This window comes from Notolepis coatsorum (genome assembly GCF_963971535.1).
Source record: "Notolepis coatsorum genome assembly, chromosome: 7".
Classification (NCBI taxonomy): Eukaryota; Metazoa; Chordata; class Actinopteri; order Aulopiformes; family Paralepididae; genus Notolepis; species Notolepis coatsorum.
The window spans coordinates 52,230,509-52,253,196 of NC_140171.1; the positions used below are offsets into that span (position 1 = coordinate 52,230,509).

General features: G+C 42.6%; 1 protein-coding gene across 1 annotated transcript in view; it reads right to left on the reverse strand.

The window, feature by feature from the left end:
• dnah6 (dynein, axonemal, heavy chain 6) overlaps positions 1-22,688 on the reverse strand; it is a gene marked incomplete at both ends in the record, with an annotated part of 372,041 nt that overhangs the window by 113,643 nt on the left and 235,710 nt on the right. Inside the window, 6 exon segments of the mRNA XM_084318285.1 lie at positions 5,331-5,583; positions 5,768-5,947; positions 6,531-6,711; positions 7,526-7,593; positions 8,359-8,523; positions 11,149-11,274. Coding sequence (XP_084174411.1) covers positions 5,331-5,583; positions 5,768-5,947; positions 6,531-6,711; positions 7,526-7,593; positions 8,359-8,523; positions 11,149-11,274 — 973 coding nt within the window.

Below are 22,688 nucleotides of genomic sequence, written 5' to 3' on the forward strand. Positions count from 1 at the left end.
TAATCTGGCGTCAATCGGTATCAAACTGCATTTGATGATCTAATATATGCATTTATGGCTATAACTCACGTTCTATGAAATACTGCAGAAAACGATAAAAACATATTTATACTCTAGACCGTATTTTTGTATGAATGTGTGAATGAAAAAGTAAAACCTTCCTACATCCTGAACGATAGATAATTGATGTTGAATGTCAATTTAGCAATACAATTTAAAAAGTTATAGCCCTGCAAAGAAGTTGAACATCTCCATAGACTTACAGTACTGGCAGAGAGGCGACAAGGATGAGAATAAGCTCCGGCAGATAAAGGGTTAAGCAAACGGACCCAATTTCATGACATAATCATCAACACAGCCACCGTTGTACACACACACACACACACATACACATACACATACACACACACACACACACACACACACACACACACACACACACACACACACACACACACACACACACACACACACACACACACACAAAAGGCTAAATACACGGAATCCTTGCTGAGGAGGCATAAGGGTTAATGGTACCATGTCAAACTTTAAATCCCTACAATACAGAATTCCACAGGGCAGCTGTCTAGGACCTCATCTCTATTCCATATTCACAAATTATGTTCTTATGTATTACAAAATGCATATTTGATTATGTATGCTGATGATACTAAAATATATAAGAAAATACTAAGGAGATAAACAAAATGCTTCAAAAGGAGTTAATGTTGGTGTCTGATTAGGTGAAAACAAACTAAAGTTGAACATCTCAAAAACCAAACGTCTGTAATGCGGCTCCAAGCATGATCTTAATATATATATTTGCATGGAGTAGCTATTGAGCAAGAGGCCAAACTGTTAGGTGTCACACTTGAGGGAACATTGTCATGGTCAACTCACATCATTGCCAAAATGAGTAGAGCCATTTCCATAATCAGAAGGTGTGTTTATCTTTTAACAGAGATAACAAGTAAACAAGTAATATAATCTTTAGTCTTATCCCACCTAGAGTACTGCCCAACAATCTGGTCTAGTGCTATAAAACAAGAGCTCAATAAGATCTAGCTCACTCATAATAGAGCTGCACATCTTGCTCTTCACTGCTCAATGAGGGACAGTGTGGTAGGAATGCATGCCAGGATGGATGAGGGTAGACGAGAAGAGGACTGACATACTGCCTGATCCAATATATAAGAAACATGTTGTGCCTTAACTCATTGGCTGCCAAAAACGCGATTTCTCGTTTTTCAAAGCCAACCGTTAACTGCCAAAAGCGAGTTATTATTATTCTAAACAGTCAAGAGGACCTTGGTGTGTGTTCCTGGTACCTCTGAGTAAATTGACTCGCCGAGAGCAGTCGCAATTTGTTTGTCTCGCATCACCCAACAGTTTTTTCTCGTTTTGTTCGGATTCAGAGCATTACTGGCGTCTCCGTTGTGACTGCCACTTCTGTCCGTGTCTGTGAACTACCGTTTTCCCTTGGTCTCTCACTCCCCCCCATCCCCCTATTTTTTACTGCCCCTCCCCCCTCCCAAATCAACAGCTCACTGACCGCCCGCATTGCCAATCCTGACTCAAAACCTACCTGTTCTCCCAAGCATACAACCTTCCCTACCCATAACTACCCTCCTCCAACCTACCGCCTCCCCTCCCCTTCCCTACTTTCTCTCCCTCTCCTGCCCCCCCTCCCCCTGGTTTCCTACTTCCCTGACTGTTCCCCTACTAGACTCTGCATTTGTTACTTGTTACCTGTGGTTGTATGTCCTGCGTATTCATCCTGTTGCTTTTTCCCTGTGGTTCTTTGTTTCTCTGTTCATTTGTTTTGCGCATTGTCAGCGTCTTTGGGTTTTGAAAAGTGCTTCATAATAAAATGTATTAGTATTATTATTATTAAATTAGAATTTAAATGACGATCGAATCCCGATAGGTGGCCGTATCGCATACCTTTTGAACTGGGCCTAGTTTAGTGTGGGGGCTCTCACGCCGCAGTTGAGAACACTCGAGAGGGAGCAGCAGTGAGTAGAGATGTACCAATGGCGATCGCGAACTTGGAGATTATTATGAACGAATGAATGAGGACAAAACGATCACACTTATGGATGATAACGTGCGTTTTCACCAGACTACATTGGACTCAGCACATCTGGTAAATCATAAAAATACTATAGTCAACCGGCCGAGGAGGTAATGTATTCTGTTCAGTGCTCCATGGTATAGTCGGCGCCGGGAGAGCACTCCAGAGGCTTGAAAACTTTACCGGCAATGGCGACCGCAAACTATTGGAGATTATTATGAAGAGGACAAAACGATAACACACTGTATGGATGATAAGGTTGTTTTCACCAGACTATGTTGGATTCTAGTATTTTCAAACAGGCTGTTTGGATGCAACGTTATCTGGATGTAACGTTACCCTGGCGCTGCTAACGGGCCACCTAACGTTATATTTATTGATCCTGTTCTGACCCAAGACACTTGGAACAAGAGTGGACAGGGTTTTGGTGGCCTGCTGACAAAGGTAACTTCTATTTTACCGAACCCCATCATAAAACATGCCTTTGTAATGATCCCAGCATTGGAAAACAACCCCCCCCCCCCCCCCCCCCCCCCCCCCCACTCCCTTGGTGGCTTTGTGAAAAGAAACGTTCTATATATGGTCGTGTTTACCTTTGACCTGGAAATAATATAGGTTTCAGGCGAGCAACCCACACGGAAATGCACATGCTGCACAACAGCGTGGCAGTCAAAGAGTTAAGAGACCCTACATACTTGTTTACACAGATAACACACACAAATGATAAGAAATCCTTATGATACGAGACATGGTTTTGTGAAACACTGTACTGTACCTAAAACCACTGTACTGTTAGAGCTATGTCAAACTGGAACAGACTACGACTGTATTTAAACTCAGTAAAATCAGTTTAAAAAATGTATTAAGAACAGCAATTATTCAGAAATACAGTATGGACTGTATTAGGGCTGACCCAGGCCCGGACTGGCCATCGGGAGCACCGGGAGTTTTCCCGGTGGCCTAGCCTGCACAGATACAAAAATAAAAATTATATAAAAAAAAATAATTATATATTTTTTTATTATAATATTTTTTTTTTCTTTTTGCCAGGCCATTGTTTCTAGTTGTGGCGGCGGCTCGGCACGATAGTTAGATAACCTTAGTGGGTGGGGAACAACCAGGATTTCACTGTCTGCGACAGAGTTGGAGAACTATCTGACTCTCTCTCCCTCACATGGATCTCACACACACACAATGAGCCGTGCTGCCGCTTTTTATTGGTGGAGGCGGGACCAGGCAATACAACTGATTGTCAAGATGGACAGTGGAAGAAAGATAAAGGGTGGAGGAGAGAGGGATAAAACAAAGAAAAAGAAAGGAGATGCTGCTAAATCCGGCAACATTTATCAAATGTTTTCTTGCACCAAGGTCAAGGAACCAGCAGGTTAGTCAGTGATAAAAATAAACATGTGGATGTTAGCTAGCTAACATTACCATGCAATGCATCATCTCCCCTGTCAAAAGCCCAATGTTAAATCTGCCAACAAATAAATAATTGAACCCTGAAGTGTTATACTCTTACCATATTAGGGGACTAAATTGAAAAACACCATAAAAAGATTATATGTTGAAATAATTTCACACTTTCTTTCCCATAAATATTTTATTCAACTTCAGATTAAAATGAAATACTCCCACTTTTCTGAAAGGAGTTGTTAAATCTGACATTACAAAAAACAATATGTGGTGGTTATGATTGGGGCTGAAGTTGAATAAACAATTTATGAAAGAGAAAGTCAAAATAATTCCAAGATAATTCAAAGATTACACACCTTTGCCACATATATTGGCTACAAACATAATCACTGCAAAGTTATCAAAAAAATAAGAATCTGATCAGACACAAGGGTTAAGTTGTTGTTCCCTTTCTAATTTCCTCAAAAACATCTAGTCTAGTTAATGTGATCAATATTATTTGACAATTGATGCTTTTTTTTGGAAATTTCAGTCAGTGAGCTCATACTTTGAGCTCATTTTATAGTTAAAATGATTGAGACAACGCAATCTTCTGTCTTCGTTGTGCATGCTCACCACACGCGATACATGTGTCACTATTCTGGCAGTGGCTACTGTTATTATAGTATTGTAATGAAAGGTCTGTGTGTAAAGGGCTATTTTAACTGTTGATGGGTAGTGCATCAGTAAAGTGAATCTGGTATTGTGCTCTTGCTCTGTTTGAATAGGTGGAGAGAGTGGTTAACTGTATTATAATAGTAAATAGAAAAATATGTTGTGCTCTTGCTTTTTTCTTTTTGAAGGTGGAGAGAGTAGCATTGCAAGTGCAACAACAGTTTTATTTGAGGTTCATAACAGTACATTGTACTAAGCAATTGTTGGCTCATTAGTTTGTGATTCACATGCACTAAAATTCACCAGAATGCAGAAAATTAAGTCTTTGTAACAAAAAAATTCCTGGTGGGGGACCCCCAGACCCCCCGCTTAAAAAGTGGCCTGATTGGGGATATAATTCGCGCTATATCTCCCGGTATGAATTATTTCCCCAGTCCGGCCCTTGGCTGACCCCTATTAGTCGACTAATCGGTCGAAAGGAGCCGTGGCGTAGTCGACTGCCAACCTCAAATAAAAAATGTATTTAAAAATGTTTTATCATTCTTTCCAAAAGAAAAGAGGCCTAGAAGCGTGGCTAACGCTAATGGCATGCATACCAGAGGCTAACTGCCTAAGAAAACAGGCACAGAGGCACTGAAAGAGGATTTCACCCATCTAATGAACACACTAGACTAGACAAATATCAAGATGTATCCATCAGTGGACCAATTGCATGCTTTTGCAGAGGACAAGAAGTCTTCAGTCGACTCCTTCAGACATTAAGCACCCCCACAGCCCAAATGGAATGAAAAAATATATATAGCCTATATATATATATATATAATCTTTTTTTTTGACTAAGAGTCGACTAACGGCAAATTTTGGCCAATCATAGTCGACTATCCAAATCCTTAGTCGGGGACAGCCCTAGACTATATATATGATGTGATATTCTCTGAGGTGATGGCTGACTATATTTGTGGTGCTTAACTACACATAAAAATGTTATTCTGGTGAGAGAACTTCCTATACTTTTATTTTTTTTTTCAATTTCATGTCAGTTGTTTTTATAGATAATTGTAACTGTGTGAATGTACGTGTGATGGTTATATTTGATTTCGTCTTTTGTGTGGACCCCAGGAAGAATAGTTTCTTCCTAAGGCAGCGACTAATGGGGATCCTAAATAAACAAACATAAACAGCCAACTTGGACCACTAACCATGTTATCCAAGGGGGCGGTCCCTCTTATGAAGTGCTGCCACTCTGCGTCTGAGATCTCTCCACGCTGCCTCATGACCTCCACACACAGCATGAAGCTGTAGATGGCCTTGTGCTTCTCAAAGAGGCCCCGCGAAACGTTGGTGTAGGCGGTGAGAAGGGTCTGGTCCAGTAGGATCTGGAGACGCTCCTCCAGCACACTGCTCTTTGACACTGACGTCTCAATGGTGGAGTTGAACAGCTGGGGACAGTATGTGTGTGTGACTTTCTTCATATGGGTAAATAATTTCAATCATTATACAGCACTGTAAATGAGTAGCTGCACCTGAGCCATTGTATTGCGTTTCCCCCAATAATAATGTTTAGCAGCACAGGATTAAGCCACGGCTTGTAACGTAAAAAGCCCCAGTTGACCTTTCATTCACCTGCTTGAAGTACTTGAGGGAGAACTGGTACATGGAGTCGATCTCGGAGAGGCTGGCGATGACAAAGTATATGACGGAGCCGCGGGTGGCCACGGGGCGATATCGCTCCCTCGCCGCGTTGATCATGATTTCTGTGGCCTCCGCCTCCTCCAGACGACTCTTAATCCTCTCCGACATCACCTGGGAGAGCGATAGAGAGAGATAGAGAAATATGGAGATATAGAGAGAGATAATAACAAAGTGAAAAGACATGTGAATGTTCCCAGCCAACAAAAAGGCTTCAGTACATCATCATACATTACATTAGTTACCCCATACTTATGATAGTGTGGGTGAAATCTGTTCCTTCCGGGTTGAACAACTAATGTGATAGTATATCTAATATACAAAAGTTAATATCTGCATTTCAAAAGTATAACATTGATATGTTGTCGTATGTACAATCAGTTTCCACTGTATTTAGAAATACAACCTTGATAGAGAAGCTACTATTTGCTAACTAGCTAACCGTTCACTAACGAGCGTCGGCTATCTTGGCTAGACATGTACAATGCTAAGCTAAAGCCACATCAAGCCCACAAACTGAAACAATATGAGGTGGAAATGGTTGCACATGTCATGAACTGACATATGTACTTGTTATGTACATACATAAGAAGACACCAGATTGTCATTCATGTATAATCCTTACAGCATTAACGTTAAACCAAACCCAGCATCCTGCTCATTCCTACTGTGACCTTTTACGTGACCTCAGGCTGACCTTTGACACCGCGAGGGCCTCGACAAGCTCCTCGTTGTCCAGGACATTGCCCTCAGAGTTGAAGAGCAGCTGAAGTATGCGGTCCTCGATGTCCTTCAGCTCGTTGCGGCTGCTGTTGATGCACACAATCAGCTCATTCCTCTGTACCTCCAGGTCTGGACGCTCTAGACGCACCACGTCACTGTCAGGTGGAGAGAGAGAGAGAGAGAGAGAGAGAGAGAGAGAGAGAGAGAGAGAGAGAGAGAGAGAGAGATGAATGGAGAGAGAAAGATATGGATGGAGGGGGAGGGATGGATGGATGGATGGAGATAGATAGAGAGACACAGAGAAAGGGGCGTATATGGAGGGAGAGAGATGGATGGAGAGAGGGATGGATGGAGGGAGAGAGATAGAGGGATGGATGGAGGGAGAGGGATGGACGGAGAAAGCGAGAGGGATATACTGTATGGGGAGGGATGGATGATGAGATATGGATGTATGGGGGAGAGAGGGATCATCTATGGATGGAGAGATAAAGGGATGGATGGGGGATACAGATATATGGGGGAGAGAGGTGGGTGGAAGGAAGTGGAAAGGAGAGATGGGGCATATAATACTGTGTATGTAGGGTGTACAGTATCTCTCACAAGTACCATGTGGCCCTGTATGTTAAATACCACAGTCTTATCCATTCCACCACCTGGAAAATGATCCAATTCAAGTGGCGAAGCGGAGGTATTTAACTAAGGAATTAGTTTGCACCAAGGGGCTATCATTACATGGTTTCAACCTTGTTACACAAGCACACACAAAGAAATATAGTGGTTGTAAGGCAAGTGATGCACATGGTGTGTGTGTGTGTGTGTGTGTGTGTGTGTGTGTGTGTGTGTGTGTGTGTGTGTGTGTGTGTGTGTGTGTGTGTGTGTGTGTGTGTGTGTGTGTGTGTGTGTGTGTGTGTGTGTGTGTGTGTGTGTGCGCGCGCGTCCGTCCGTGCATGCATGCATGCGTGTGTGTACCCGAGAAGCTGGTCCTCCAGGCCAGACTTGGTCACTGTGAAGTTGATGATGGTCACTTTGATACACACCTGCAAGGCAGTAGGAACATCATATTATATTGCAGCACACACACACACACACACACACACACACACACACACACACACACACACACACACACACACACACACACACACACACACACACACACACACACACACACACACACACACACACACACACACACACACACACACACACACACACACACACAGACACACACACACACACACTGGCAGGGGAAAAGGGTAAGGCCACTGTATTGGCACGGGAAAAGGGTAAGTGGGAGGTTGTTGCTGTCATCATAGCCTGCATTTTGCCATCTCCAAAAAACAGTGTTCTGCTTTATATTTATTTTATATATAAAATAGTACATGATATGATAGAACAGTGTACTATAAATATCGCTGCTGGCGGGACAAAACCTCATAACTCCAAAAACCCAACTTTTCAGCAGATGAAAAAAACGAACAGATTTGAGGGTGAATAGAGTTAGGAGGTTTAGACAGATGATCGGTTTAATGCTTTCCCATTGTTTAAACTTTGTAAAACCCATACAAACATATGGAGACTGATCTACGGAGTTGATTTATATAAAATAAAAAAAAATTAAATGGAGTTATGAGGTTTTGTCCCGCCAGCAGCGATATATAGATACGTGTGTGTGTGTGTGTGTGTGTGTGTGTGTGTGTGTGTGTGTGTGTGTGTGTGTGTGTGTGTGTGTGTGTGTGTGTGTGTGTGTGTGTGTGTGTGTGTGTGTGTGTGTGTGTGTGTGTGTGTGTGTTTGCTCCTACCTCAGGCAGGTAGTGTGGGTTGGCCATCTTGGTAGTCATGTAGAAGCGGAAGTTTTTGTCATAGTCAATGTCGGAGTCTCCCAGGCGGATCAGAGTGCGTCCGCCGGCCACAAATGTCTGCTTCAGTAAGATGGGCTCCAGTGCTGGATCTATAGTCTCCTTCAGCTACACGTGCGCACGCACACACACACACACACACACACACACACACACACACACACACACACACACACACACACACACACACACACACACACACACACACACACACACACACACACACACACACACACACACACACACACACACACACACACACACACACACACACACACACACACACACACACAGAGTGGAGGTGAGGAAGGAGTAGAGATCGTGGAGTGTGAGATACTGAGTTTGTGAGGTGAGAGGTAGTTTGGAGGAGAGGTGAGAGCGAGTAGGTGTTCATGGTACTGGACCCTGGACTGGCTGAGACAACCCCCTGTGAAACTGACCCCGGACCGGAAGACAAACCCTTAGTATTGAACATCCCCTTTTTTGTACGAGAGCCTGGATCGTGTTTTGACATTGGACTGTATTTTGACTACTCTTTTGCCTACCGGAACTGTACTTTGGATCAATAAACCTCAACTCTTTATTGAAATTGCACTTGTGTGGGTATTGGAATTGTTTGTTTTGGTCAGTGTCAAGCCTGAACACCACAAGGCTTGTCACAAAACCTAGGCTAGCCTAGCCTGTTACGATAGCACACAGTGTCATTCCACGTATTTTGATAATCCAAGCCAATGTTAAACTAGCTAGAAAGACCTCGAGGAGCAGTCACTCTGTGCTATTTCCCGGGTCACACACCTCTTTCTTCACATATTCCTCTGCCCTGATTAGCGACCATACCTGCCGGTGTTCATCTCCCTTCATTTTCACAGACAGCCTGGCTGTAAATAGCAAAGTTGGACACAGACCCAACTTCCATAACAGGGACATGACCTCTCGATATTCCCCTCACTGTGCCAGAACATCAGGTGTGAAGTCCTCGAAAATGGCCACCTTATGTTCACCAAGGTGTAAATGTCCCCTCTTGGAGCGGGCTGTTCGCATAATCAGCTCCTTCGTGTGTAGACTGTGGAGCCTCGCAATAATGGGTCTTGGTGTCCGGTTCTTGTCGGACCTCACCGGGCCAGCTCTGTAGGCCGTTTCACACAATGGAGGGGTGGCCAGAATCTCAAGGCCTACAATCAGCTGTAACAAGCCGGGGATGGAATCCACGAGACGGTTTCCTTCGGATCCCTCCGGGACGCCCCCAATGTTGAGACGTCTCTCTCGGGACTGCATCTCAGATTGTTTGCCGAGCAAGGCCCCCTCCAGAAGTAGTAATCTCTCAGCCTGTTCTGAAGCCCCCGAGGCTAGGGACGTTATTTCAGACACATTAGCCGTGGCTATTGAATTGAGCGATTCCACTCTCTCCATCACCGAATCAACTGCTGTTATGATCTCCAGCGTAACCGACCGTCCAAAGCTCTCGAATAGCTCCTTTTGAGTATCTCCGTTTCAATTGCAGCGCTAGCTTCTCGATAGCCTCCAGGCTTGTGTCGCTTAGCTCAGCCGAGGGAGACACGCTGGTGGACGGCGTCGCTATCCCCCGTCCCACCGCTGGTTTAGAGGCCATCTCCAATGCTAAAAAATGTGGATACCCGATGTATCAATCTAAAATAAAATAAAGACTAATGGGTTTAAAAAACATACTTTGGGGAGCCGAGCTGAAACACAACCTTACCCCATGCTGCCTGGCCACGCCTCTCGTGAAATGTGACATTTATAAACTAATACATCTAGTGATCTATGCACAAAAGCAATTGTTTTTTCCAGCAAAATTTCTTAAAATAAAATTGTATGAACTAAGCGGGTGACATGTTGGCAGGTAGTAGATTGCACTACAAGCTCCACAGTGTATTTATAACCTGATCTATGTAGTGTTCTATGCACAAAGGAATTTATGTAGTGCTTTTGGGCTGCCGTGTCTCCGTTCATCCTGTTATCAACAAGGCTTTGAAACTTGTATGAAAATGGACCAATAGAGAGGAAGAACTATTTTCAACTTGAGTGAATGCCATTAGCGCTTTGAAAGTCATTCAAATAACTTGGTCAATCTAGTGATCAATGCATGACAATTATTACTTTTTTCAGCCAATCTCAACAAGATTATATTGTTACAGTGTTGTATTTATAGATGAAGTAATGTTATTTCCCATCCGTCCCTGAAAAATGAGCATAACGTATGGGAAATGAGAGAATTAAATCACCTAAACAGTTTACTCTAATATGTTTCTGACAACATTTTAGGCAGGTAATAGGATATGTAATTGCTGGATCTTAATTCATGTTTGATCTGCAATTGTGTCACATCAAAATTATCAATTGAAAGCAGTGAATGGAGGTAAACAGACGTTCGCTCTAAATGAAAACATTTCCCTCTTCCTCTCCGATTGAATCACTTCCACTCTTTGCATTTTACAAAATAGCTACGGTTAATTAAAAAGCAAACACCCACAAAAAAGTACAGCAACGCCTCAACTCCCTCCATCAGTGTTGTTGTTTCCCAGGTTAAATGTGAAGTGCACGCCAGCAAGCGGAGTAACCCCTCCCTCTATTCTCTCAGCTACTCCTACCTACACCTACACCGGCACGAGTGTAGGTGTATACTGGAAATACAACACAGGTAAAATAGCAAGGTACAGTACGGCAGTGACTGTACCATTCCAACAGTAAATTTGGTGCCAATATGTCCAGTACCTCCTCCAGCAACACGGGCATGCCCAGCCGGATGGCATTCTCCAGGGTGCGGAGGTAGCCAGCGTCTGTCAGCTTGATCACCTTCAGACCATGCTTGGCCTCCTTGGAGCGGATCCAGTGGTTGGCCTGCAAAGTGGGGGTGGAACACACAGCTTTTTACTAACTACCAGAGGGCTCTTTAAAGGGTGAAACCAGTATAATTAAAGTTGTTGTCTTATTGTCAACATAGCCTACACAAAGACCAACACCTACAATGCATTCTCCTACTTGTACAGTATGTAAATCTTGTAAACATCTTGTATGGTCCATCTAGCAGTAGCTAACACAAGATTATAGCTCCAGAACTTCATTGTTGTTGAAAAGAGTCAGAGCCGTACTGTTGCTCTGGTCAGCATAATTGTTGTTGCAATGAACATGGAAATTGTACTTCTTCCTGGACTTGAGTGTAATGAGCAATGCACTGTTTTGTTTACTGCTGCACATCGATTGAAGTACATTTTGTAAAAACTACAATGCCCGTTTTTCATGCCCGTTGTATGGACTAGAAACGGTGGCACTGACCAATAAGCAGGTGGCGGAGCTGGAGGTGGCAGAGATGAAGATGCTAAGGTTCTCTCTGGGAGTAACAAGGTTGGACAAAATTAAAAATGTCTACATCAGAGGAATGGCCCATGTTGAGCAGTTCGGACAGAAAGTGAGAGGCAAGACTGAGATGGTTTGAACATGTGAGGAGGAGGGACGTGGGGTACATCGGGAGGAGGATGCTGGAGATGGAGCTGCCAGGAAAGAGGAGGAGGGGAAGGCCCAAGAGGAGGTTTATGGACACAGTGAAGGAGGACATGCGGGCAGCGGGCGTGACGGAGGACGACGCAGAGGACATGGAACAGATGGAAACGGATGTTCCGCTGTGGCGACCCCTGACAAGAAAAGCCGAAAGAAGAAGAAGAAGACAATGCCCGTTTTTCATGATAACACATTATATTTAGAACTGAAAATAATATGTGACTGAGGCCATCACTTTGTGGAACAAGTCTCCCTCGGTTATTTTTCAGATTATGAAAGTACAGAATGTAAGCATTCAAATGTCTTTCAAATATTTGAAGAATATATGCTTATTTGAATGTAGTTAAACTCGACGTGACTGTAAATGAGGGAAACCTCAGTTGCCTTTCGAGTTAAAATAAAGGTTTGAAATGAAACCTCAAGTCTCAGAGCAGTGAAATCCAGAAAAATCGAAAGTTTGGCTGCATTTTTAACACCTTGGCAGCAGTGGCGGCTGGTGAATTCTTCTCCAGGGGGGGGCGCTATACCAAACATTTTGCAAACATGTACCGAATAGGTACAGTACAACTATCACCATTGCCATCAATCAATATATGATCACAGTCAATGCAGCCACGTTTCCAATAGCGCCTACACAAACATGCACGCCCAAACTCTCTCTCTCTCTCTCTCTCTCTCTCTCTCTCTCTCTCTCTCTCTCTCTCTCTCTCTCTCTCTCTCTCTCTCTCTCTACTATATTTGTGCATGCTCCCACGCCCGTATTCAGATCCGTACAATAATAATCACAGAGGTATATCTTGTCATTTGAAACAAGTTACCATTATATTGTCCCGGGTGATTATGGCCCCCCGCGGCAAAATTAATTAGTATCCCCCTCTATCTCTCTTTCTCTCTCTTTCTCTCTCTCTCACTCACACACAGCGCAACGTGGAATCTATCGTTACACAAGGAACTGCAAAAGATCAGACCTAGTAGTATGTAGTATATACCAAGAATAACTTCAGTATGAGTACAGGGCTGTACAGCATATTTTGCATATTGTTAAACGAGCCAAGGCTAGCTATTAAACATAGACTTACTATCACAAGAGTTGAATGGGGCGAGATATTCAGCTGTCCAGTCCACAACACGGCTTGTTGTTGTTGAACAAGCCATAATCCACTTCTTTTAAATCTCAAAAAGAAACTCCAGTAACGTTTAAACAGTCCGTCGTTAGCTGCATCCAGCTACCAGCCAAGGTAGCACAATATCCGGACTGCCGGATGATCCTCCGGAAGGAACCTGCTTGCTTATTAGATCGCTAGAAAACGCGCCTGGCTTCCATCATATTACATCATATTTCAACGCACAGTGCGTTGATTGATTGATTGATTGATTGAAAAGTTTATTAACAGATTGCAGAATGGGTACAGTACAGTACAGCTCGATACATACAATTGTTAAGAGGATGCAGACCTGAGAAAGACTTTCGTCTTGTTTCCATCAGGGTCCCCCATTTTCAATTCATCATATGACACACATGACATACAGATAGACAGTACTGCTACATCTATACATTTATGACATACCAGATTTTCAAATACAGTACTGTTTGTGATACTAAAAAAATCCAGAAGAAGAGTATATACATTTGACATAGAAACTGTGCATTGGGGGAGGTTGGGTAGGTGGGGTGGGGCTGTACATTGGAGGTGGGGGGGGGGGGGGGGGGGGGGGGTTTGGGTAGGGGCACTGTACATTGGAATACTGACATACATTTGACATGGAAACTGTACATTGGAGGAGGTTGGGTAGGTGGGGTGGGGCTGTACATTGGAATACTGACAAAGCCATGCTTGGTCTTTATTGTACAACTGGGTTAGGACATTTGTAGGGGCCAGTTTTGAATTGCAGTCTCCCGTAGGTGTTCTTTGAGAGTGTTTTTGAAGGTGGGTAGTGATTTACATTCCTTTACAGCTTTGGGTAGGGCGTTCCACATTGTTGTGGCATAATTGCGAAACGTGTTTAGTCCCTTGTTTGAGCCGAATCTGGGTTTTACATGATTTGTGGAGCTCCCTCTGGTGTTGTGATCGTGGTATTCACTGACCTTTGGGAAGTATTTTGACATGTACATGGGTACCTTGGTCGTATAGTGTATCTTGTAGACCAGGCCCATTGCAAGTTGCTGTACTCTGTTGTCTACTCTAAGCCATCCTAGGTTGGCAAAGTGTGCAGGGGTGAGGTGGGTTCTAGGAGTCAGGTCAAGCAGTAGTCTGACTAGTTTGTTTTGAGATGTTTGTAATTTGGTTTTTAGTGCCTTTGAGGTGCTTTGGTACCATGAGGTGCAAGCATAGTCGTAGTACCCTTGATAGGCGAAATGTATTTGCTTGACCTATTTAATTGGCTGCGATGGTACAGCGATGAAACCAGTGCACGCCCACTGTGTGCGCGATATGTCTCGCCCAGCCTTAGGTAGTCTAATCTCTATCAGACAGTGACTTCCTGTGAATCATAAAACAATTATTTATATTTGATATATTAACGTTATATTGTGCATTGGAAACACAAACATACTTACAATTAGTAAATATTATTAATTTTAAACATGTTTATTTTATTTCTAGGGGTTTAAAATAAAAATAAAAATACAACTTTTTCTTCTTCCCCTGCTCTCTTTGCCAGGGGGGGCGGCGCTCTAGCGCCCTCTATTGACCAGCCGCCACTGCTTGGCAGTCAAGTACTACTGTAGGTGTGAACAATAGCTCTTAAATCCACCCCTAACCACTCCCCCATTGGATTAGCTGTCATCTGCCACACAGACTTCACTGCATTATGGATTCTCTTATAGAATAGAATAGCGTTCTGAAATAGGTTATACTATTAACACTTTGGCTGCCATGAAACGTCTTTAGACGTCATTGCCGGCCATGCTCAAGTTGCCGGAGGACGCTGTACAGCGTCCTTATATCAATATTTCAAAAATCTGCGATCGGATTCATATGTCCCCTCCGCTGGCCTGAGATCCACCAGGAGGACCCACTGAGCTCTCTGGCGGTTCAGGAGCGCCATCTGGTGGCCGATCGGCGCAATCGCTTTAACAGGAAGTGGCATAGAGGTTGTGCTGGACGTCCGTATTACTTCCGGGCGCTCGCTATAGGTCCCGGCATTCTAGCTCGTCACAATACACAGTGATCGATTGCCAATAACTCGATAAACAACATGATTTGGACGTATATACCATTATACAAGCTGGAGATGGACCGGGTAAAAAAACATCCCATAATGATAAGATTTCTACTCTACGATGATCGCCCAACGGCGCGCGGAGACTGGGGTGAGTTTCAGCGTGTAACGTTACCGTCTTCGATACTAACTGCTATTATCAACATTTGACCCACATTAGATGATTGGTATAACGCTGCCCACGGAATTATAAACGCCCCCTAGCCCATCCGGTCAACATCAGATGACGTGTAGTAACTTCTAGAAGTACGTCTAGTTGGAATTTTTTATATCGCGCTGATTGCCATAAAACTGTATTGCATCATCAATATAATGCATTTGGGGCTATATATCACGTTCTGGAGAAAGCTGCAGAAAGAGATGAAAACATACTTATACATTAGACCATACTTTACTATGAATATGTGAATGAAAAAGTTTAACGTTGCTACACAATGAACAATACATATAGGACTTTGAATGGGCCCTAATAATGGCAATGTAGCAATAGAATTTAAAAAGTTATAGCCATGCAAAGAAGGGGTACTTCTCCATAGACAAATAGAGCCGGCAACCTATGGTATATCATGAATTTAACCCAAGGCAACCAAAGTGTTAACTATAATATAGGGCTGGGCGATATGACCAAAAACGTTATCGCGATAAAATTATAAAATTATTTTCATATAATTCGATATCGATAATTATCGTCGATATAATGTCTGTCAAGTTTAATTATCTTCTTATGCTGCTGCGAATGTCTCAAGTCGAGTTGATGTCGTCATCAGTCCGCGCACGTTAGCAGCAGCCGACAAGCGGAGTATCTCATGACAATAAATATGACACTAAAACTCTCTTCCGCCACAATATATTGAAACGACGTCCACTGTATAACCCCACACTACTTAAACGTGGCCTCAGAATTCAAAACACACACATACTCGGCACGTAAATATATAAAACAATGCCGTGCAAGCTAATTAGCCTAGCAAGCCTGTTGTTTATAAGTGGTGTATTCCATGACAATGTGCTAAATATTACACTAAAATACTCTCTTCCGCCACAATATATTGAAACGACGTCCACTGTATAACCCCACACTACTTAAACGTGGCCTCAGAATTCAAAACACACACATACTCGGCACGTAAATATATAAAACAACGCCGTGCAAGCTAATTAGCCTAGCAAGCCTTGTTGAGTCCTAGTACCTCTGGGTCTCCTTCCGGATCTCGTTCGCTCTCGGCCATCTCCTTCACTGATTGGTTGTTAGCTGTTGTGCGTATGCACGTTACGTCATCACGTAACGTTGGTTGTTGTTAGTGCGAGGCTGAACGGAGCCAAGCTTGGAAATCGATATATCAAAACTTTGCGACCACGTTTCATGTTTATTTCGAGGAAATAATTTATCGCGATAGTTATCGTTATCGTTTTATCGCCCAGCCCTACTATAATATATAGTTAATATATTATTTTAATTATATATTTAACATTTTAACAAGTGTATCTCTCCATCGCCCCCAGAGGCTGAGTGGCAGTGTGCAGAAGTAAGGCATAAAATATTGAATATTATCTATTGATAATTCCTATTGTTTCTCAATAGTCCAGTGTGCTCTGCAGATCGGGCCATGAGACACACCCACTGGTTGCACATAAGGGAGAATAGAGAGTTGCTTGTCTCTGGTTTTATAATAAAATGGCAAAAAGACAAAGCTATAATGTTTAACAAGCATTATAACTGGCATGTTATTTTAATTAGACATTAACACTTTGAGCGCCACGCCTGGTTTTCCTTTTTACCGGCTGAATGCCACCATCTGCGCCAATGTTAACGTTAATATCGCCTAATCTATGTTTTAAATTATGGCTATGTGTCTAATCTGCCCATCGCATTATCAAAGACTATTTTCCAGTCAGTGCTGTCAAGGCAGATTGTTTTTTTATCGCGTCGTTTCCGTTTCAGAGCAGTTAGAAAAGCCCCCGTTTTGATATAAAAAACAGCTCATTCTGGAGCATTCTATGAAAATCGTGTTTTAGTGGAATATTCCACAACGTTGATATTCGTCTGCCTTTTTATGAATCGTTTTCAAATAAACGCTAGATGATCAATATTATACGTGCACGCAAGCACATTACGGCCACGCACGGATAATCGCCTCGTTGATTTCCTCTCAGACTTTTACAGTGAAACCGAAAGAAGACATTTCACAAAACAGCCTATATCTTCATCAAACTTACTCTGATTATCCTAACACTGATAACATAGAGTCCTTACCTGACATCAGATGGTATCCAACTGGTATATTCCAATTCCTGATCACCATTCGAAAAAATCGATACGTGTATGGATCCAATGCGATACTGTAGAACTCCATGATCAGCGGGGATCTGAGGCTCCAGAATGAACTGTGGTAACCCCGGCTGGATCAGTGGACTGGAAAATGTGGAGTACCGTATTTTTTTCCCCATTCATTTTCATTGAGTCCATTCCAAAATCACTTATGTCATCTGGGAGACGACAGGGGGCGCTTTTTTCCACAGTGATCGCCGGCGCCGCTCGGCTATACTCGGGTAGGCTCGGGTGATGCAATAATTTTTCAGATCGCCAAAAAAAAAAAAAATCTGAGAAATCTCGTGAGTGGCATTCAACGTCACTATTAAAAACCCGAGATATCTCGTGAGTGGCACTCAACGTGTTAAACATGTAGCCTATTATTATTATATCATGTGCACGGGTTGGTGGTGCACCCTCTCCCTCTATGGCAGTGTTTCTCAAAGTGGGGGGCGCGCCCCCCTGGGGGGGGCGCAGAGGCATGACAGGGGGGGGCTTGAGATTTATAAAAAAAAAAAAAAAAAAAAATGATGACTAAAGTGCCATCTGTTGCAGCTGCACTGTTCTCCATGAAAATACCATTTCTCAAAATCTGAAAATCATTATTTAATAAAACACAGAAAAGGATCACCAAGTTACTCTGGATAAAAAAAACCTTTACAGACAACATTGAGACAAAGCTTCCTGACACATCTCCATCCAAACTCTTGGAAGAACTCTTTGAAATCTCATCTGATACCACCTAGAGAGCTAGTTTCAGAGTGTGGTGCTGAGTAGCAAGTATCTCATCTCATGGCCCACCAAGTATCTCATGATGCAGCAGTTAAGGTGTTGATACCATTCAGCACCACATACAGTATCTGTGTGAAGCTGGCTTTTCATCCATGACAGCTCTGAAAACAAAATATAGGGCCAATTTGAAAGGTCACGATATTGGTGTTATTTCAATAAATTTAAACATGGCCCATTTCATGACTATTTTGTTGGGGCGAGGGGGGGGGGGGGGGGCCCAAAATATTTTGGTCCGCCAAAGGGGGGCCTGACAGAAAAAGTTTGAGAAGCACTGCTCTATGGGATGTCCCTTACACACAGAAGCCGGGACGTTATAACAGCCATATCTTCATTTCATAGTTGATTCGCTGAATAGCCCGGTGCATAGTTGCAATTTCAACACAAAAGCCATGTGCTTTTTATGGGCGTCAACAGAAACTCGAGAACAAAGGCCGGTGGCTGAAGATTAGCCAACGAAACCACTTATGTGATTCTAATGGAAATGTGACTCTGCCCCCAAACTCAGACTTAAAAACTGCCTTTTTTAAACAAGTTTTTTTTTTTACAATTTAAAGACTATAACTGTTACAGTTATTATGTTCCTAAACATTCAAACTGTGATAATACAAAAAAAATACATTTCATAAATGTTCTCGCAATGTGACTTCCAGACATGCATCTCTTACCGCTGGGCCGGGTCACATACTGTAGGTTTGCGAGCTGCATTTAATGATTTTGTCATCTACATTTCTAAATAATTTCTACAGTAGTAGAAATGCATTGTACTACAGTAGGTTTTGTGTGAAGACAGTGAGAAGAATGAAATGACACCGGACTCGTCCTGATCTGAAGGACATTGGGGACATGTACTGTAACATTCCCATCATCAACGGGGAACCAGAGCAACAGCAACAGTGTGGAATTAAGCCCAGCCCAGGTGAATAGACCAAACAAATATTTTAATAGATATCACCATGAAACTTTCCCAGTTTGTTATGCACATAACTAAGAAAAAATGTATGGCAAGTTTTCTGAGATGTTATGTTTATATATGCAAAATAGGTGTTGCCTAATTAAATATGCGCTAATTTGCATATTGGCCGGAACAGAATCACCAACATTTGATGGCGCCAGATTCAAAATCTTTGTTTCATTATGTTGACACATAACACAATTAACTTTTGTCCAGAAGGGATTGTGGCTATTAGGTCTTTTTATCATCCCATAAATCAGGAAATACTGTCTACACAGTCATACAAATAAAAATATTTTGCCAGGTTTTTTGGTATAAATCTACTATAAATCAGGCTATGAATGATATATCAACAAACCCCATTGTAAAAAGAAGCAGGGTATAGATAGGAAGAAATGTGGAAAGTATAGTGTGAGTATGTAGGTGCTAGGGAAATGGATATTTAATCACTTACTGTAAGAAAAACGCATTTTTGGGAAAACACCCTCAAAGTAAAATAAACAACTAATAGTGTGTTTTCAATATTATATTGCCACTAGTTTGAAATAAGACATGTTAACACTTTAATCGCAGATGACGTGTTAAGACGTCATTCCTAGCCATGCTCATTCTGCCGAAGACGCCGTAACTCGTCTTTGATATCAATAATTCAAAAATCTGTGATCGAAATCATATTTCTCCTCCGGAGACAAGAGATGTACTGGTGAGCTCCACTCAACAGTCTAACGGTTCAAGAGCGCCATCCGGTGGCCGATCGGCAGATCGGCCAAGTGGGAGGGGCGCGCCAAACAGGAAGTGCTCATCCATAATCCGTCCGGGCACTCGCGATCGGTAGCCGGACCCCATCTCAACACACTGGATAATCAATCGCTCGCCCTAACTCAATAAACAACGTTATTTGGACGTATATAGTATTATACAACCTGGAAATGGTTCATCAGGATCAACATCCCATAATCGAAAACTGTCTACTCCACGCTCATCCCCCAACGGCGCGAGGAACATACGGTAAGATCCAGCGTTATTTTCTAACGTATTCCATATAAACTGCTCTGATGACCATATGACCCACACTAGACGAATGGTATAACGTTGCCCACGGAATTATAAACGCCCCCTCGCCCATCCGGTCAATATCAGATGATACGTAGTAACTTCTAGAACCACGTCCAGTTGAAGTTTTTCATCTGGCAACGATCGCTACCAAACTGTATTTGATCATCAATATAATGCATTTGGAGCTATAAATCAAGTTCTGGAGAAAGCTGCAGAAAACGATAAAAACATACTTATACTTTAGACCATATTTTAGTATGAATATGTGAATGAAAAAGTATATCGTTGCTACACCCTGAACAATGGATATAGGACATTGAATGGGCCATAATAATGGCAATTTAGCAATAGAATTTAAAAAGTTATAGATAGCCCTGCAAAGAAGGGGAACTTCTCCATAGACAAATAGAGCTGGCTAGGGATGGTAAATTATGAATTGAACCATGGCGATCAAAGTGTTAAGGAAGCAAAATATTAAAAAAAAATCGAAATCGACCCCAAAAAATTATAATTGCCTATTCACCCAGGCTGTCTCGCCTTAAATTACAAATACAATGTATCCTCTGAGAGAGCACGTCGTCCATGCATGCTGTAATGTGTATTGCATACGTGAACAACATATCTAAATCTAAATCATTATATGTGGCATGTGGACAGTCTAATCTATCTAAATCTATGGGGGTGGCTCGGGAGGTAGAGCAGTCGTCTGGTAATCCGGAGGTTCCCGGTTCGATTCTCGCTCCTCCCAGGCAGTGTGTCAAAGTGTCCTTGAGCAAGACACTTAACCCCTAATTGCTCCCGATGAGCAGGTTGACACCGTGCATGGTTGCCTCCGCCATCGGTGTGTGAATGTGCGAGTGAATGGGTAAAATGTGAGGAACAAATTGTAAAGCGCTTTGGATAAAAGCGCTATATAAATGCAGCCATTTACCATTTATTTAAACAGAGTGACTCATGAAAGTGCTCGGCCTGTTTAGGTGAAGGAAACAGCCTAAAAGACAGGCAGCAGCTGCACTCAGAATTTTTTTTAAGAAACAATGGTTGTTGTTGTTGTTTTTGTGAGATGGTAGTGTGTAGGTGGAGGTGGAGGTGGAGGAGAGGAAAACCATCTTGGGAATGACAGCAAAGAAAATGGTCAGATACATGGAGGCCAAGAAAATGATAATGTGACAAGAGACGTGTGTGTGTGTGTGTTTGCATAAATGGATGTGTGTATCCTCCTCTGGATGCCTTCTCCACTCGATACTAGCATAGGGACGTCTGGGGAATTCTCTGTGAGCCTGGGCCTTTGTCTCACAATAGATAGCAGCAGTCAGCTCTCTCTCTCTCAAGACGGCGCTCTGAGGATGGCACTTAGATTGGGCTTTCAGTTGTCATCAATCAGACCACACCTTGAAAAAGCAGCACTAAAAATCTAACCCTGCTTATCAACAGATGAGGTCTGATCTCGCTATGCGGGCGTATAGCCAAGCACTGGACAGTGGCCATCGCCGCTGCCGTCACTCAGACAGAGTGACATGCTGTAAATGTGATAATCTTCTCCATTCTGCACAATATCAGCATACAGGAGATGAGCAGATAAGCGAAAAGGGCATTGTATCAAATGTCCTTTTTGAAGATATAAACAATGAAGATAAGCCCGTCGACAGATCAACAGTTGGCTTGAGTGACAGACAGAAGCAGAATAATTGGATGCTATGGGTGTTTTCACAAACAACAGGCTTCATAAAGTTCGAACCAGAATACACTACATTTTCCCTTGTTACATTGTATTGGTCCGGTTTATTTCATATTGCCCAATACACAGTGCACCTTTAGGTTAGGCGGGAGTTATTAAAATAATGTAAGCATCAGAGCAGCAACGCAGGCAAGATGGAGCATCACAGCGATTTATAGTGTTTTTGACATGTATCACTGGTGCTCTGTTTAGCAGAGATACAGAGACAATTATGGAAACCATGGACTGTAAAAAGGCATGAATGTTTGTTCAGAATGAATGGATCGAGATGTGCCACTGCTGACTCCAGGTGAATGAATAGTGGTGGAGAGTCGATTTTAAAAAGAGTCGACTCCTTGACCCCAGTCACAGCTCTGGAACCAAAAAGGTCTATGTGGTCAATAAGTTGGAGTGAGTCATCTCTGCTCAATGGAGTCAGAGAGTCAAGGTCAACTCCAGAAAACCCAAAGTCGTGCGTCACTGCTGTCGTAGGCATTGTTCATATGTATCGTTCATATGATGACTCTGGATGTGACAGAATAGTGAGGTAGGATAATCATTCATGTGTTGCATGACTTTGGAAATTACCTCATTTTGATGCAAGATAATTATTATTAATGTGTGTCACACCTGTCAAAATGATCCAAACTTAACAAAAAGTTAAGACAGACAAAACCGACTGATGGAACAATCTATCAATTCCACAG